This window comes from Narcine bancroftii, chromosome 3 (assembly GCF_036971445.1).
Source record: "Narcine bancroftii isolate sNarBan1 chromosome 3, sNarBan1.hap1, whole genome shotgun sequence".
NCBI lineage: Eukaryota > Metazoa > Chordata > Chondrichthyes > Torpediniformes > Narcinidae > Narcine > Narcine bancroftii.
Genome location: NC_091471.1, coordinates 225,928,414 through 225,945,501, shown reverse-complemented (window position 1 = coordinate 225,945,501; position 17,088 = coordinate 225,928,414). Strand labels below are relative to the sequence as shown.

At 43.9% G+C, this 17,088-nt stretch overlaps 1 protein-coding gene across 1 annotated transcript in view; it reads left to right on the top strand.

Annotated features, from left to right (window-relative positions):
* The window catches only part of fras1 (Fraser extracellular matrix complex subunit 1), a 642,015-nt gene that overhangs the window by 624,332 nt on the left and 595 nt on the right, over positions 1-17,088 (top strand). The window contains exons 66-70 of the mRNA XM_069926766.1: positions 501-617; positions 2,091-2,257; positions 10,783-10,988; positions 11,277-11,423; positions 16,627-17,088. The exon at positions 16,627-17,088 is cut by the window's right edge and continues 595 nt beyond it. Coding sequence (XP_069782867.1) covers positions 501-617; positions 2,091-2,257; positions 10,783-10,988; positions 11,277-11,423; positions 16,627-17,088 — 1,099 coding nt within the window. The remainder of the gene's footprint in view (positions 1-500; positions 618-2,090; positions 2,258-10,782; positions 10,989-11,276; positions 11,424-16,626) is intronic.

Genomic DNA, 17,088 nt, shown 5'->3' with positions numbered 1-17,088 from the left:
GCAATAGAAGTCTTCTCGCTGCAACTTTATGTACCTGGGAAGCTGCATCTGTACGTTCAAAGCATGTATACAACAATAAACCAAGCATGTTTTTAAAGTGTAGGATCAAAATCCAGGAAAGGGAGCAAGCGTTTGGACCTCTTGGCCTCTCCTTGCGGTGTATTTATTGCATTATGTTCTTGGACTTTTCATTGACATTTTTAACTCTTTTTATGTGGTTTTTTAGCCTGTCAGAATTTGAATCTGAGTAAGTATTACCTCTCAGCAAACTATGATCACACACGATATTCAATGTACCAAAGACTTTTGGATGCAGGAAAATATTAATAGTTGTTGAAATGATGATATCAAGCAAATGTTAAATTCAGCATATTATAGATTGATTCAATAGATTTCCAGGGGCTAGCAGTTCACATTGATCAGCTCATATATCATTCAGCAGAAATTTTGAAAGCGTTTGAATGCTAATTATTTTCTGGCGTTTTTTCCCTTATCCACAGAAAAGATTATTCGGGAGAGTACGCCATCTTTTTGATCCCGTGCGCCGTCCAGCCCACGCAGCCTTGGATTGACCCTGGAGATAAGCCACTTGCCTGTACAGCACATGCACCTGAAAGGTTATTCGTTTCCCCTGATACCTCTTCAGCTTCAGAGCAAAATGTTCAATATGTAATAGTGCAAGGGGGGGTTTTTAATGACATTTTAATCATTAAACAAACAGAATTAGAGGCAAAGTTCTAATTGCTTTCAGCTATTGGAGGTTACAGCTTGTATCCAGCCTCAACCACCAAGCCATTTCTTATATGGCAGTAATATTGAAAAGAACAAAGACAGAGCTTAAGGTAGCGAGAATCTATTGTGCTACCACTTCAGGAGAATATTTACCAGGTACCCCTCGATCTGGCTCATTCCTCATTCCCACGCCAACCCCTAGCCACACTTGCCATGTGTGACCCTATGGTTCTCAATGTCTGCTGTGGCCATTGCATAAGGCCCACGAGTATTAGCTGAGCTCCCAGAAAATCCTGTTTATCCTCATCATTGCCCTGCCCTGACAATGGATGAGGCCAAGGACACACATATCACTGGAAGAATGAATGGGGGAATGAAAATGATTGGCTGCACTCGGATGCTGCCGCCAAACACCACATTTTGTGGCTTGTTCTGGACAATAAGCTCTGATTCAAATAGAGCATCATTTTTTTTTTGTGAAGAGGTCAGCTGATCTGCGTTTGGACTCACCAGTGTAGAGGAGGTTACACCGAGTGCACTGACTGCACTCATCCATCGTCTGGGTGAGGGCAAACGGAAACTTAACAAACAGCACATCATATTCCTCCTGGACAGCATTAAACCTAACAGCATGAACATAGACTTTTCTAATTTTAAGTAACCAATCTGATTCCACTATTCCCATCTCTTCTTACCTACTCTTCTTACTTGTTTATTTTTCCTCTTTCTCTGGATTTTCTTGCTAATGGTTTATCTCTCCACCTCCCACACCTTCTGCTCTATATCACCTCTGGTCCCCTCCCTCAGCTTGTTTCTCCCTTTATGTACGCACTTTCACCTGTTCTATCTTTGTCTACCTGACCATTTCTACCCACTTCTTCCCTGGTATCGGGCCTTTAGCTGAGGACGATGCTGTTCAGATTGGCTGTTCACATTTAAGGTGTGAGCACATTTCAAAGAGTATTCTACCAGCTGTAAAGCATTATGAGACCGGATCGGATTGAGTTCTATAAGCAAGTCTTGTGGCTTATAAAATGCCAGTGCTGCTCAAAGCGCTGAATTTATCTTGTATCAATTGCCATCAGGTGGACGTGTAGCTGATACCAGTTTAGATCTCTCCACGTCTTCAGATTCCACCATATGGTTAAATGATGCCTTAATCTGATTTTTAAATGTTCTCACACTTCATTAATTGAAGGCTAAACTCCAATATGTTGATAGGCAGTATATTTAGGTATTGATTGTACAATAAAAAAAATGAGAGGTAGTTTTACTGTCACTGTAATTACTGCATTACCTTGGGTAGCTTACGTGAGTGTCCTCCAGTGCATTAGTATTTTTCTCCTCTTTCTGTCCAGGTTCCTTGTCCCAATTGCTTTTCAGCAGACAAATCGTCCAGTTCCAATTGTCTACTCACTCAACACAGAGTTTCACCTCTGCAATAATGAAAAGGTTTTCATGATGGATCCATCTGAAGCAGAGATGTCTTTGACTGAAATGGACTATAAAGGAGCCTTCTCAATGGGTACATATTTTTAATACTTATCATGAACCACAGCCATGCTTTATGTGTGAGATTTTATTATTATTAACCTTTCCATTCCATTAAAACTCAGTTCAAATAACATCTGCTTGTCTCTGAAGATATTTGTCATCTGATAAATGATCTGTGATAAATGTGAAAGAAAATTGATTATCCAATTAGATCCATTAAATTTTGTACTTAAACAGCAATGTTATACAGTTGCCCTTTTGTTAAAATGTAATTTCAAGTGCAACATTGGAAATCTGTACTCGGTGAGCTCTTCCATGTATTTCAAGTCTATTATCAGACAGGAGCTTCAGGGAGACAGTTCACCCTCAAAGTCAGGAGACAGGCATCTGGGTGACTGTTGGGAGAGGAAAGGATCCTTGTGGCTGTTCCCCTCAATAATATTTGGTGGGGGGGGAGGTCGGCGAAGGCCACAATGTTATCCTTGTTAGTATTTCAGTAATATCCTTTGAGAAAGATCTCACCTTCACATACAAATGTTCCTATTGCTATTCCACATCTAAAACACATCCCCGTATTTCCGATTTTGATTTATGTAATTTCTGTGGTGTGAGATATAATTGGTGTGGAAAATTACATTGTACTAATCCGTGCCTTTTATTTATAATTGACGTTACGCAATCCAAACACCAATCAGACCAACATCTTTCCTTTATTGCAACTCCTAAATCCGACTCCCATCTCTCTCTCCCTCTCAATCTCTGCAAACCTGGTTTTGCACTTTCAGTTTGAAGAGCAAAGTACATTTTGGATATAAATTTAGGTGCCAAATCATTTGTTCCATCTCACTAACTTCAGGTGGGGCCAAGTTTGGTCCCCATCTTTCTCTTAGAAATGAGCTAAACTGGAGAAAACAGAAGAATGTCTCATTAGCTAATCCATACTTATTTCTTAGTTGTTCAAAAGACACATGAGGCCCTTTCTTATAACAATTATCAACATATCTTATTCCTTTGTCATTACCATGGATTCAATATTTTGTTACCCAGATTGATAGGCCATAGCACATTTTTACATGATGGTGTCCTCAGTAAACTACCTGCTTTTTTCCCCGATACATTTATTTATTTCTTGCCATATTCTAATCATGTGTATTAATATAGGATTATCTGGTTTTTTTTTATTATTGACTTAATGTTCCACTTATAACTAAGGTCCTTCATTGTCTCCTCTTTTATTGAATTCAGTCCCATTTGAATCCACAAAGGGGAACATTTTTCTTCAAAGAAAGATGATAAAAATCTTGCTTGTGCTGATAGATATTTCTTAAAATCTGGGAGTTTAAGTCCTTCCATCATGCTCAGATACTTAACATGTGGAGGAACAGAAGGACCTTGGGGTCGCCACACAAGTTGGTAGGATAATTAAGAAGGCCTATGGGATGCTGGGCTTCATTAGTAGTGGGATTAAGTTCAAGAGTCGAGAAGCCATGGTTCAACTCTACAAATTTCTGGTGAGACCACATTTAGAGTATTGTGTTCACTTCTGGTCACCTCATTCGGAAGGATGTGGAGAGGAGATTTACCCGGATGTTGCCTGGATTAGAAAATAAGTCTTATGAGGCAAGGTTAGCAGAGCTGAGACTTTTCACTTTGGAGCATAAAAGGATGAGAGGAGTCTCTTCAATCTGAGGCGCCTGCAAGCTCACACCAAGACACAAGAGAAACTTGTCCGTGAACTACTCTTTGCAGATGATGCCGCTTTAGTTGCCCATTCAGAGCCAGCTCTTCAGCGCTTGACGTCCTGCTTTGCGGAAACTGCCAAAATGTTTGGCCTGGAAGTCAGCCTGAAGAAAACTGAGGTCCTCCATCAGCCAGCTCCCCACCATGACTACCAGCCCCCCCACATCTCCATCGGGCACACAAAACTCAAAACGGTCAACCAGTTTACCTATCTCGGCTGCACCATTTCATCAGATGCAAGGATCGACAATGAGATAGACAACAGACTCGCCAAGGCAAATAGCGCCTTTGGAAGACTACACAAAAGAGTCTGGAAAAACAACCAACTGAAAAACCTCACAAAGATAAGCGTATACAGAGCCGTTGTCATACCCACACTCCTGTTCGGCTCCGAATCATGGGTCCTCTACCGGCACCACCTACGGCTCCTAGAACGCTTCCACCAGCGTTGTCTCCGCTCCATCCTCAACATCCATTGGAGCGCTCACACCCCTAACGTCGAGGTACTCGAGATGGCAGAGGTCGACAGCATCGAGTCCACGCTGCTGAAGATCCAGCTGCGCTGGATGGGTCACGTCTCCAGAATGGAGGACCATCGCCTTCCCAAGATCGTATTATATGGCGAGCTCTCCACTGGCCACCGTGACAGAGGTGCACCAAAGAAAAGGTACAAGGACTGCCTAAAGAAATCTCTTGGTGCCTGCCACATTGACCACCGCCAGTGGGCTGATAACGCCTCAAACCGTGCATCTTGGCGCCTCACAGTTTGGCGGGCAGCAGCCTCCTTTGAAGAAGACCGCAGAGCCCACCTCACTGACAAAAGGCAAAGGAGGAAAAACCCAACACCCAACCCCAACCAACCAATTTTCCCTTGCAACCGCTGCAATCGTGTCTGCCTGTCCCGCATCGGACTGGTCAGCCACAAACGAGCCTGCAGCTGACGTGGACTTTTTTACCCCCTCCATAAATCTTCGTCCGCGAAGCCAAGCCAAAGAGAAGAGAAAGATAAAAATAATTAAATATTGTTTAATTAAATAGTAGAGTTTTGAATGGTTAGTAGGAGCAGTTCATTTATTGTTCAGCATCCTCACATCCTGTGGGAAGAAGCTGTTTCTCAGGCCAGTGGATCTGGTTTTGATACCCCAGTGTCTCTTTCCCTGAAGGGAAGATGGTACTCATGAGGTGGTAGGGGCCCTCAATGAGTTTGTATGCCCTCTTCAAACAATGATGTCAGTAGATCACTTCAACCAGGTTGGGGGGGGGGGGTGGTTAGTGGTTAGTGAGATCCCAGTGATCCTCTCTGCTACTCCTATTGACCTTCAATCTGATACTGTATGCCATGGTGTGGCCATGTCAAAACAATAGCCAAGAAAGCATACCAGCACCTCTACCTCCTCAGATCCCTGAAGAAATTTGACATGTGACCTGCTGCATCCTTTAACATCTTCTATAGATGCACCATTGGAAGCATCTGGTCTGGTAAAGGAACTGCTCTGCCCAAAATTGCAAGAAACTGCCAAAGGTTGGGAATGCAGTACAACCCATCACACACACACACCCGCCTCCCCTCCATTGAGTTCATCCATGCATCTTGCTGCCTCATAAGAGCAGACAATACATACAACACCCTCCATCCTCCCTTCATTCTACAGGGAATGTATTGAGAGCATCCTGAGCAACTATATTCCTGCCTGGTTTGGAAGCTGGACCCCCTCAGACCGTAAGACCCTGCAGTCAGTGGAGGAGATCATTGGGGGCTCTCCTCCTACCGTGGCAGACATTTACAAGACATGATGGATGCGGAAGACAAATAACAGTGTGAAGGACTTCACACACCCCTCTTGAAACTGTTCTCCCTTTTGCCATCTGGAACGAAGTACCGTAGCATTCGGGCACACATGTCCAGAGTGGGCAACAGTTTCCCACCACCCCCCATAGCCATCAGCTCCTTAATTCCTAGAACATATGTGTACTAGTTTATCATGATTTTTATTCCTGTTTATGTAAATCTGTTCTATGGTCCTGGAGAAACACGATCTCGTCTTCACTGTGAACTGCATTAGTAGTTATGGTATGAACAATATGACTTGTAAAGTTTCATCCTACCCCGGCCATACATTCAAACCCTCTTGTAAGGAAGGACATTCATGAATATGACATCACAGACCCTCAGATTCGAGGACAGTTTCTTTCCATAACGAACCTCACATCTGTTACCTTTACTCTGTACCATCTGATCTCTCTCTAACCCCACACCTCTGTACTATGTCTTGCTTGTTGTCCTAAGAGGCATCCAGCTGAACTGCTTGCAAAACAAACTATCACTGCTTCATGGTGCATGTGACAATAAACTTGAATTTGACCTTGGGGTAAGTGTTAATTGGAAAGGAAACGAACACTCCCTTGTGTTTCTTCAAACTATTCCCATTGAAGTATTTATTTCCACTGGGAAAGCAAATGTGAACCCAGGTTAATATTTGATCTGTAAAATATGGCTATTGACAGAATGTCCTGTCTGGATTATTTGCTGAAGTCTCTTGATTTACATTGATAGATAGAAGAATAACTCATATTCTCCTTCAGGACAACTCTAATTCAAAGGATAATTGTCAACTCATTCAGTTGAGCTGTAAATAGTTTGCCATTGCTGTTTGTCTCTTCACTTGTTTATACTTTGGATTTGCCTATCCCCAGTACACTGATTGGAAAAATAGGATATATTCACCTCCCTGAAACCGAGCATTGATTACCAGCTGGCAGTCTGGCAATCCACAAAGACCCTCCTGTGGCTCTGTCTGTGGGACAACATATTGTGGAAGGAGCAGTGGTGTAGAAGAGGCTCCTTTCAGTCCCTTAAAACTGATGTCCTGTGTGTACTCAGACAATCAATATGAAATAATCCTGAGCACCAGTTCTCACTTGAGAGCTTGTGTTCACTGGGCGCTTTGTCTAGTCCTGCCCAAATATGGTGTTGGGTGGAAGTCCTTCAGGTTTCAAAATAACCTTCCATCTGACTTTGGAAACAGCCGCCCACTTTTATGCAGCACCCACTCACCATTTTTTGGAATAGGGCGGGGAGTTGTACGAAATGTAGACAGCACAGTACAGGCCTTTTAGCCCTCGATGTTGTGTCGACCCATATACTCGTTAAAAGAAAGTACCAAACCCTCTCTACCCTGTGACCTTCTAGTTTTCTTCCATCCATGTGCCTGACTAAAGGCTCTTTCATACAATCAAAAAAACCCAAGTGTAAAGGCAGACATTCTCCGCCCTTGTGTCGGGAGACTTCCCTCCATGAATGCGCCCTTGCCAGCTGACTCCACTCCCTCTCGGGAAGGGTCAGTGGCGGAGCACCCAGCATGAATGTACTCCCTCAGCAAGTGGCTGGCGAGGGGCGGGCTGATGACATTGCAGTGGCATCATCAGCCTGCGACCCATCTCACTCACCCCTCTCCCTCCATGACCCCATCAGGACAGGAGAGGACGACGGGGGCTGTCAGGGCACGGGCGGCCGGCAGGGTCCGTCAGGGTGCAGCCAGTGTAGGCTGTGACAGCCCTGCCACCTGCTCTGGCACCTCACCAGGTCGCATCGGCCTTCAGGGCCACTCGTTATTGCCAGAGGCTTAATATACAGCAGAGCAATGGCCGTCTTCCCTATCCATAACTCCCCACACAGCTGGAACCATTCTGGGAAATGCGGAGCGTATTTATGATGGGCGGCGCCACAGCGACTGTTCCCCTACCTACAGCGGCTCCAGACAACGCACTGAGGTGCCGCTCTGCATAAAAGCAGCCCTGGACAGGTCAGTTTAAAAATGTTATCTGCCTCTGCAGCCAGCTTCGAAACAGAGCCCCAACATGAAAACACCTTAAGAGTCTTTTAAATGCCCCTAATGTTTCAGCCTCCACCCCCATCCCCAGCAAGCAATTCCAGACACCCTCAACTCTCTTATAATAGAATGGGAATTCAAAGCTCCCATATCTAACCCTCCCACTAGATGTTGTTTAGAAAGATTATTAGGTCAAAACTAGCATAAGATTTGACCAAGAACTTTCCTCAAAAGTTATTGTCCTAAGTTATTTGATCCAAATCCAGTCTGATAAGCTCAGGGCAAGATGCTGATTGTAATTTTTCATGAAGGCACAGCTGGACAATGAGGCCAGCGGATAACAGATGATATTGCTGCTGTTCATCTATTCTCTTGATGATTCATGTACATAGGTCAATCAGTGTGTTTGTTGAAAAGTTCTACCTCCTCCCAGCTTTGAGGAAAATAACACATACTGCCAGGCACTCAGGATACTGAAATCCAGTGACAAAGAGTGCTTCATTTTTAAGCTCTAATCTCAGGCTAAACTATCCAGCTATTGGACTAATAATGGCAATAATTAAGCTCAAATCATCGATTCTGCGTGCTTTTATCTTCAATCTATGGGATACATCTACTGTCATCCATAGAAGTTCCTTTTTTAAAAAAATACAACAGACATTGAAGTGAGTAAAAACTGGCGGAACTCAGCCGGTCTTGCGGCGTCCACAGGAGATCAAGATGTATTAATGGCGTTTCAGGCCTGAGCCCCTCCTCAAGGTGAGTCCATATGACCAAGAGTAAATTACAAAACTCAGGCAGTGTCAACTCTATATATTTTCTTTTTTTTCTTTCTCTTCTGCTCTTCCCTCTTATCCCCTCCCCTTTTCTCTTTTCTCTATCCTTCCCTTTTCACTTTTTTGCTAATTCCCTTCTTGTGCCTCACTTGTCTATAATTGTTGATTTTGAGGTCAACAATCGTCACGTTTCCTCCTTCCCCTGGAACGGTTGGGTTGTCTGAGCAGTTGGGTTGATCCCTATCCTGCACACACAGCTCGGGACTCAAGCCTGGTCTGTCAGCAAGTATCTGTGCTCTTTTGCCTTGTTTGTTGCCTTGCTTTCTATCCAACATTCCAGCTGAGAGAATACAAACTGTTCCTAATCAAGATTCTCAGTGAAGTCGCTGTAAAATTTAGACTCTGGAACAGCATATCTCAGAAAACCAAAAGGAAGCAATTAAGCAAGCTATAAGAACTATTTTTGACTACAAAGAGCGCAAGTTACATTTCAAAAGTCAACCAATCTGCTAAAGTCTTTCATTATATTCTTTTCTTCCTGTGACTCCCAACATTTTAGATGTTGAGAAGTATTTCTGATCCATGCTATTTTAAAGTTTCTACTGAAGATGATCCATCATTTTGAATGATTAAAGCTCTTTTAATTTGAAGGTCTTGGCATTTGGTTAAAGATATCACTAGCTCTTGTTCAGTCCATTTTTACTGGATCCTATTTCATCTCAGCCTGATGTATTGTTTTAAATGAAACAGAAATGAAAGTGCTTGGGAGATGTTATTGTTTTCTGGAGACACGTGCACTTTTAAAGAAAATCGCTTCCTACAGACTATAGCCATCACAGAAAGCGCTCACAGCTCGCAAATTGTAGGCAGTTCCTGTAGAGGTTAAAACTTTGTGTTTTTTGATTTTTAGTAAATTTGTACTATCTCTTTAAGGATTAATTGTTTTTGTAAAGTTACCATAGTTACTAGGACGTCATATATCGTAATATCCGAGGAGCTCATTCTCATTCTTGGAATAACCATGGTAGGAGAGTATGCTCACTTGAGAAACTTCTCTTTGAATTCACCTTCATCATTATTAATCATTTATTTTCATTTTAATTAATTTATATTTGTTTGAAGTTGAGTCTCGTTATCATTTACAATATGCTTTCTTTTACTCATCGTTATGAAGTGTGAAGCTATGAAAATGTTTATTCACTTTTATTAGTGAAAATGTAAAGCTATTTACAGCTGCAATTACGAAGTTTGGTTTATTTGGATGAATAAGAAACAATTCGGAATATCGAGGCTCACTTCTCTTGGAAGATGACATGTTTGAGATGGGGAAATATTAATGTGACAGAGTACTTAGAGGTGGTTTGGGATGATTGTTAGAGCAGGTTACACACAAACATGTTAAAACACAGAATTTTGGCAGGACTTTTGCAGAGTGCTATTTTGCAAAAGGCAACAAAATAGCAACGTAAAGCAGCAGCTTGTCTGGAAGAGCATGTGATCTTTGCAGGCAGAGGGAGAACAGCTTGGCTCTCAGAGAGGGAGGAAGTGAGAGAGAGGAGAGACAAATGTTGGTTCCAGAGGAACAAGCTGGCAAACTTTGGAAGACTGCCTGGTCAAAGTAGAAGACAGGCTGTCTGAAAGGAACTCTGTGGTGACCCAAAAGAAAGAGGATCATCTGGAGAACCCTGAAGGGGGAAAGTTTCATCAGCAAGACTGATTGAGAAGGAATCAGTTGCAGGTGTCCTGGAAAAGGAATCTCCCTCTGAAAACCAGCAAGAACCTTCCTGGGTGGTAACCATTTGCCTGTTAAGCACCAAAGCTTGGTGAACTGTATTAATGCTAACTTCTGTGCACAGTACAAGAATTGCCTGCAACCAGTGACATTGGACTGTGAATCAAAGAACTTTTCTACACTTATATACACATTACACACACGTGCGCTTAGAATTAGAGGAGGTTAAGCAAGTGGATAGTAATAAGTTAAAGTCTGATTATGTTTCCATGAGCAAATATAATTAAAAGCAACTTCTGTTTAAGTAACTTTTTGTCGTGGTGCGTATCTATTGCTGCTGGGTTTTGGGGTCCTCTGGACATCGTAACATTAGAAGCTGGGAAGTGTCATCTACAGTTCCCACGGGCCATGTGACAAAACCACATTGAGAGACATTTCCGAGGAGAGGGTGGCTCATGTGCTTCTCTTCCTTTAATAGGTCAAAGGCTGTACGGACGGGTCCTGTGGAATCCTGAACAGAACCTCAACTCTGCCTACCGATTACTATTAGAGAAGGTGTACCTCTGCACGGGCAAGGACGGCTATGTACCTTTCTTTGATCCCACTGGAACTATATATAACGAGGGTCCACAATATGGCTGCATCCAGCCCAACAAGCATTTGAAGCATAGATTTCTCCTTTTGGTAGGTGTGACAGATTGCAAATTGTCAACTTTTGTGGCTGGGGAAACTTACCCATTTTAAAGTTAAACAGGAAAGCCTGCAGATGCTGTGATTGTAGTGCAATACACGAAACTCAGCAGGTCTCATAGTGTCTGTAGAAAGTAACGATACGAGCCTGAGCCCATCATCAAGGTGTGAGCAAAAAAAAGCAGACTGTGGCCCCCAGTAAGGCAGGCCCCTGTTCAGAATGTCTGCTCTAAATCATGGATTTGGGTGAGTATTAAACCTTGTACTTATGTTCCTTTTAAGGATCGGAACCAGCCAGAAGTAACCGATCGGTATTTTCATGACGTACCCTTTGACGCTCAATTTGCTTCTGATGCACCAGAGTTCTACCCAATGAGGAACATGCCCGGAGTGGATGGTTTCACAATGAAGGTCGATGCTCTTTATAAGGTTTGTCCGTTCACGTGATTGACACGATCAGTCATTAAATAGCAGTCGTTTCCTGTCGTTGATTAGAGCAGAAATATCTTGTTCCAACTACACTGCAACTGGAATACTGCAAGCAGATCTCTTCTGCCTAACTCGTTTAGAATGCAGGGAAAGCCGCAAATATTCATAAATTGATTACTGGAACGGTGGAGCGAGAAGAGATAAACAACTACTGGAGCAATTCAGTGAGTCAAGCAACATCTGATGTGTTAAAGTGGGGGTCTCCAAAGTAGAGACCCTTGGGAATCGATGAGACTATCCCAGGGGGTCAAGGAGGGGGGGGGGTAGATTGAACTTTTGCGTTGGAAAGCAGGGGCGGATCAACAAAAAAATGACACCTGTGGCAAGGGTGGCCAGCCTCTCGCGAGATCGAACCTTAGTGGCGGCCATGTTGTATTTGGCTTTGGTCTTTGAATAAGTTGAGAGCAAACAGGTGGATGGACTGAGTGTAGAAAAACGATGTGCATGTTCTTTGTACCTTTGTTAGCTCGCACGCACCCCCACCCATCCAATGCTGGGATTCCATGCCTGGCGGTCGACGAGGGATCAAGTATTCCATGAAGGGATCGATGGTCCAAAAAGTGTGGGGACCCCCTGAGTTAAAGGGAAGGTTGAGATCCTGTGTGAGGACTGAGAGTGGGGAGGGAAGCCGGTATAAAGAGATTAAAGGGAGGGCCTGGTGATCAGTGGAACCCGGTGAGTTGGAGGACGTTAGGCAGAGTAGTCATAAGGATAGAAATGGTTGGCCAAGGGTGGGGGAAGAAATCCAGGTGGATAGGTGTGTGGGTGATGGGTAAATGGAACCAGGTGCGGGAGGTTAATGCATCTAGTAAAGGTGAGAAAGAGAAATGGTAAAAGTGAACAAAGAGAGATAGGTTGACTAGCAGAGCACAGGGGGTGTGGGCCTCATGAAATTGGAACATTCAATGCTCCTACTCTCCTCCCACACCCCAAAGATTTACAGGTTGGTAGATGAGTTGGAAAGGGCCTGAGTGCAGCCTTTCTTTTGGCGATAGCCCCCTTCGGGGCTCTGCTCAAAGTTTATGGGTCCCCGTCCCTGGGAAGCAGTCAGGTTTAGTTGGTTTCTTCCGTACTTCTCTCCTACTGACTACATAAGAATTATAAGCAAAAACTTTTTCAATTACCTTATGATCTCAGTCCGTGCTTCCCCCCCCCCCACTTTAAATGTGCTGTAAACCAGCCCCCATTGAGAATGGTTGCCCTAGAGTGTAGGGGAGTGAGAAAATCTGGAAGAATTTGATGGGCATGTGAGGAGAATAGGCAACAGGAAAAATTAGGAAGGGGATTATGATGGACTTGATGAGCCAAAGTATCTTCCTTCTATATTGTGTGGAAATGTGAAATATAGAGAAATTAAACCGGTTAGGTGATCTCATTGAAATATACTAAATTCTTACAGGGCCTTTGCAGGGCTGTTGTTTCCTTTTGCTGCCTTATCTAGAATAAGGAGCGACTATCTCAGAATAAAGGGTTAGCCAGTCAGGTCTGAGATGGGAAGAAATGTCTTCCTGCAGAAGCTGATAAATCCTTGAAATTTTCCGCCCAATGGAGGCTCATTCACTAAGTCTGTTCAGTAGATTTTTGGATCTCAAAGATGAAGGCGTTATTGCAGGAAGGTGGTGTCAGGGTTAAAGGTTGAGCAGGCACAATGGTTCTCTTTCTTAAACCCCTTACAATAACACCTTAATTTTAGCTTAGCTCTGACTTACCCTCCAGACATATAATGTACACAGGGGCTCCCCCACTTACAATGGTCCAACTTACTATTCTTCAAAATTACAATGATATAATAGTGTGACTCTTGTTATTTCCCTTCATGTAATGCGTTAACGTAAGGCCATCGCAAACATCATTGATTTTTTCCAATAGACGCTGATCATTCTTCTGAGGTGAATTATTTGTCGCCTCCTTGATCAATCACTTCTTTTAGTTTAGTCGGAAAGCTTGCAGGGACTGATAGAGCACTGTCGGGGAGAGCAGTGAAGGGGGATCAGTGTGGGGACTGATAGAGCACTGTCAGGAGAGAGTGGGGCAGCGGGATCAGTGTGGACTGATACAGCACTGTCAGGGGAGAATGGGATCAGTGTGGGGACTGATAGAGCACTGTCGGGGAAGAGCAGTGAAGGGGGATCAGTGTGGGGACTGATAGAGCACTGTCGGGGGAGAGCAGTGAAGGGGGATCAGTGTGGGGGCTGAAAGAGCGCTGTCAGGAGAGAGTGGGGGAGCAGGATCAGTGTAAGGACTGATACAGCTCTGTCAGGGGAGAATAGGATCAGTGTGGGGACTGATACAGCACTGTCAAGGGAGAATGGGATCAGTGTGGGGACTGATACAGCAATGTCGGGGAAGAACAGTGAAGGGGGATCAGTGTGGGGACTGATAGAGCACTGTCAGGAGAGAGTGGGGGAGCAGGATCAGTGTAGGGACTGCTACAGCACTGTCGGGAGAGAGTGGGGCAGCGGGATCAATGTGGACTGATACAGCACTGTCAGGGGAGAATGGGATCAGAGTGAGGACTGATACAGCAATGTCGGGGAAGAACAGTGTAGGGGGATCAGTGTGGAGACTGATAAAGTGCTGTCGGGAGAGAGTGGGGCAGTGGAATCAGTGACGGAACTGATTCAGCACTGTTGGTGTTATATAAGGTATACTGTATTCTTTTTTGGCTTACGATTTTTTTTGACTTTCGATGGGTTTGCCAAAACATAACCCCTTCATAACTCGAGGAGCACCTGTAGTTTCTTTTCACTGTCTCCATCCATTGGACAGTTACTTGCTTGGAAGTCCATTGTTTGAGTCACGCTTATTTTCCCCATTAAGTAGTGTCTCACCTGAATCACAGACCTCATTATATTTCTTTACACATCCATCTAATACGTCAACTATCAGGGATCCCCCTTCACTGCTCTCCCCGACAGTGCTCTATCAGTCCCTGCAAGCTTTCCGACTAAACTAAAAGAAGTGATTGATCAAGGAGGTGACAAATAATTCACCTCAGAAGAATGTGGTAGGAAAATTAAGTTTTGGTGTCATGTGTCAGTATCTCATCCTTTATTATCCACTCCGTGTTGTACTGGAGAAATTTAAATCAAATAGAGGGGTCACAGAGAGACCAGTGGCATTTTAATGGTGTATGTTCTCCCACATTGGCGGACTGATCTGTGATTCAGTAATTCATAGCAACGTACTGGGAGCAGCTCTTAAAGGGGTGAACCGATGTGACATAAGGTGAAGGTCAGGGTGTGAGTGGAGATGTTGATGTGTGAGGCCACTTAACATGGAGCATCTGACAGAGGTGGTGCCAAGATGGGTATAAAGGTGCAAAGGGTAACAAATTGAAGGAGCTGACATTGATTGTCAGGTGGGGTAGGGTGGGGGAAGGGACCCTCAGGGCGAAGCAAATTATTGTACTCGCACTCCTCCCAGGTCAGCGCTGGAACATTTAGACAATGTTCTTCGGGAATGACCAATCACAGTCACCCCCGCCCCTCCCAGGATCACTTCCCTGCCACTTTCCAAAAGGAGTGCTGCTTGGGGAATAACATCATCTGTAGGCCAAAGCTCATGGCTGGAGGTGCCCAGTGGTATTTCACAATTGCTGTGATCTGACCTAGAATTGGGTCCAAATGAAAGGTGTTGCCATCACAAAGCAGTGGGAAAAGCATCCCTGTCAACCCCGTTCCTGTGCAAATGCTCCATCGAATGTGTTGAACTCCATGAGACTATCCTGTTGAAGAATGCCAATTGTAACTTCCACCTGAGAGACGCTTGTTGTCTGATGCTTTCCAGAGGGTTGGTAAGGAATACTTTAACTCTTCGCATTCCACTCCTTCTGTATACCTGAATGAAACTTTGGGCAGTTCGGAGCCAAATCTATGTGATGAATTGCACTATTACACAGTGGAACAGGCTCCTTCACTATCATGTGAGATCTTGGTTGGTCTGTGACTGAACTCCATTTATCCATCTTTGCCTCATATTGCAGAATATTTGTAACTTAACCTGCCAGCATAATTAAATGTGCAGACTCTCAACAGAACAAACTGTCTTTCCCCAGTAAATGAAGGCTTCAACCATGATTTTCCCAGTTATGTTCAGGGCCAGTGAAAGAGAGCATAAATGATAAAGTCTCACTGCTGAACAGTTTGATGGTCCGCTGTATGAAGGCTCTCACATCAAAAGAGCCAGTTTCATTCAGTACCAGAGGGTGGCTGGAGCAAAAAACACTTCCATAGAAGTAAAAACAGAGAACCACAGAAGATTACGGCACAGAAAACAGGTCCTTTGGCCCTTCTAGTCCTTGCTGAACTCTTATTCTGCCTAGTCCTACTGACCTGCACTCATTCCATATCCCTCCTTAACCCTCTGATCCATGTCTAAGTTTTTATTAAATGTTAACATTTATATACTCTCTGTAAGGAGTTGCTACGTTCTCTGTGTGGGTTTTTGGTTTCCTCCCGGGGATTCTAGGTGTAATTGGGCGGCACGGGCCGAAATGACCTGTTACCGTGCTGCATGTCTAAATTCAAAAATCAAAAATCAGTTTTAAAAACTACTTCCACCACTCTCTGTGAATAAGTTCACCCTTACGATCCACTGAAACTCCCCTTTCACCCTTAACCCACGTCTTCTGCTTTGTATCTCACCTCAACTCAGTGGAAAAAGCCTAATTCTTCTTATCTATACCCTCATAGTTTCAAATGCCTCTATCAAATACCCCATCATTCTTATACGGTCCAAGGAATAAAGTCCTAACCTGGTTAACCTTTCCCGGTAACTCTCTTTCTCAAGTCCCGGCAACATCCTAGTAAATCTCTGCACTGCTTCAACTTTACATATCTTTCCTGTAATTTGGTGACAAAAACTGCACACAGTATTCCAAACTGGCCTCACCAATGTCTTGTGTCACTTCACCATAACATCCCAAATCCTCTACTCAATACTTTGATTTATGAAGATACCCTCCAACAAATAATGGGAAAAAAAACAGTTGAGCAAAACTTCCCTTTCTGGAGTCATATCTATTTTTTTATTTTTTAAGCTTTATTAGCTGTGGACACGAGATTTCAGTTCATGAAAATGGGCTCTCAGTTAGATCTAGCGGCATTCCTTAAAACAACTTTCTTGGGCTGTTTCCTCATAGGTGGAAGCCGGTCATCAGTGGTACCTGCAGGTCATCTACATCATTGGTCCAGAATCACTCTCTGGCCCGCGGGTTCAGCGCTCACTTGGCTACCAACTCCCCCGCTGGAAGCGAGATCTGGAGAGCCAGGACGGCAAGCTGGCACTTGGCAATTCTTTGATTTATGACGGCGAAAACGATCAGGTCAAAAATGGCACCAACATGAAGAACTTAAGGCTGGAGTCCAAAGCTTTGCCGCAAGCCTCCCGCAAAGAGGCTTCGATAGGAGGTGCGATCGCTGCTGTGGTGCTGCTGATCCTCTTCCTCGCTGCTGCTTGCTCTTTGACCAAAAAATGTAAGCAGAAGAAGAAATTGCCCAAAGAGATCCCGGAGGAATATCCACTGAACACAAAAGTTGAAATTTGTAACAGAACACTGAACAGGCTCGAGAAGAACTTGAATGGCAAACACTGCACCTCAAAG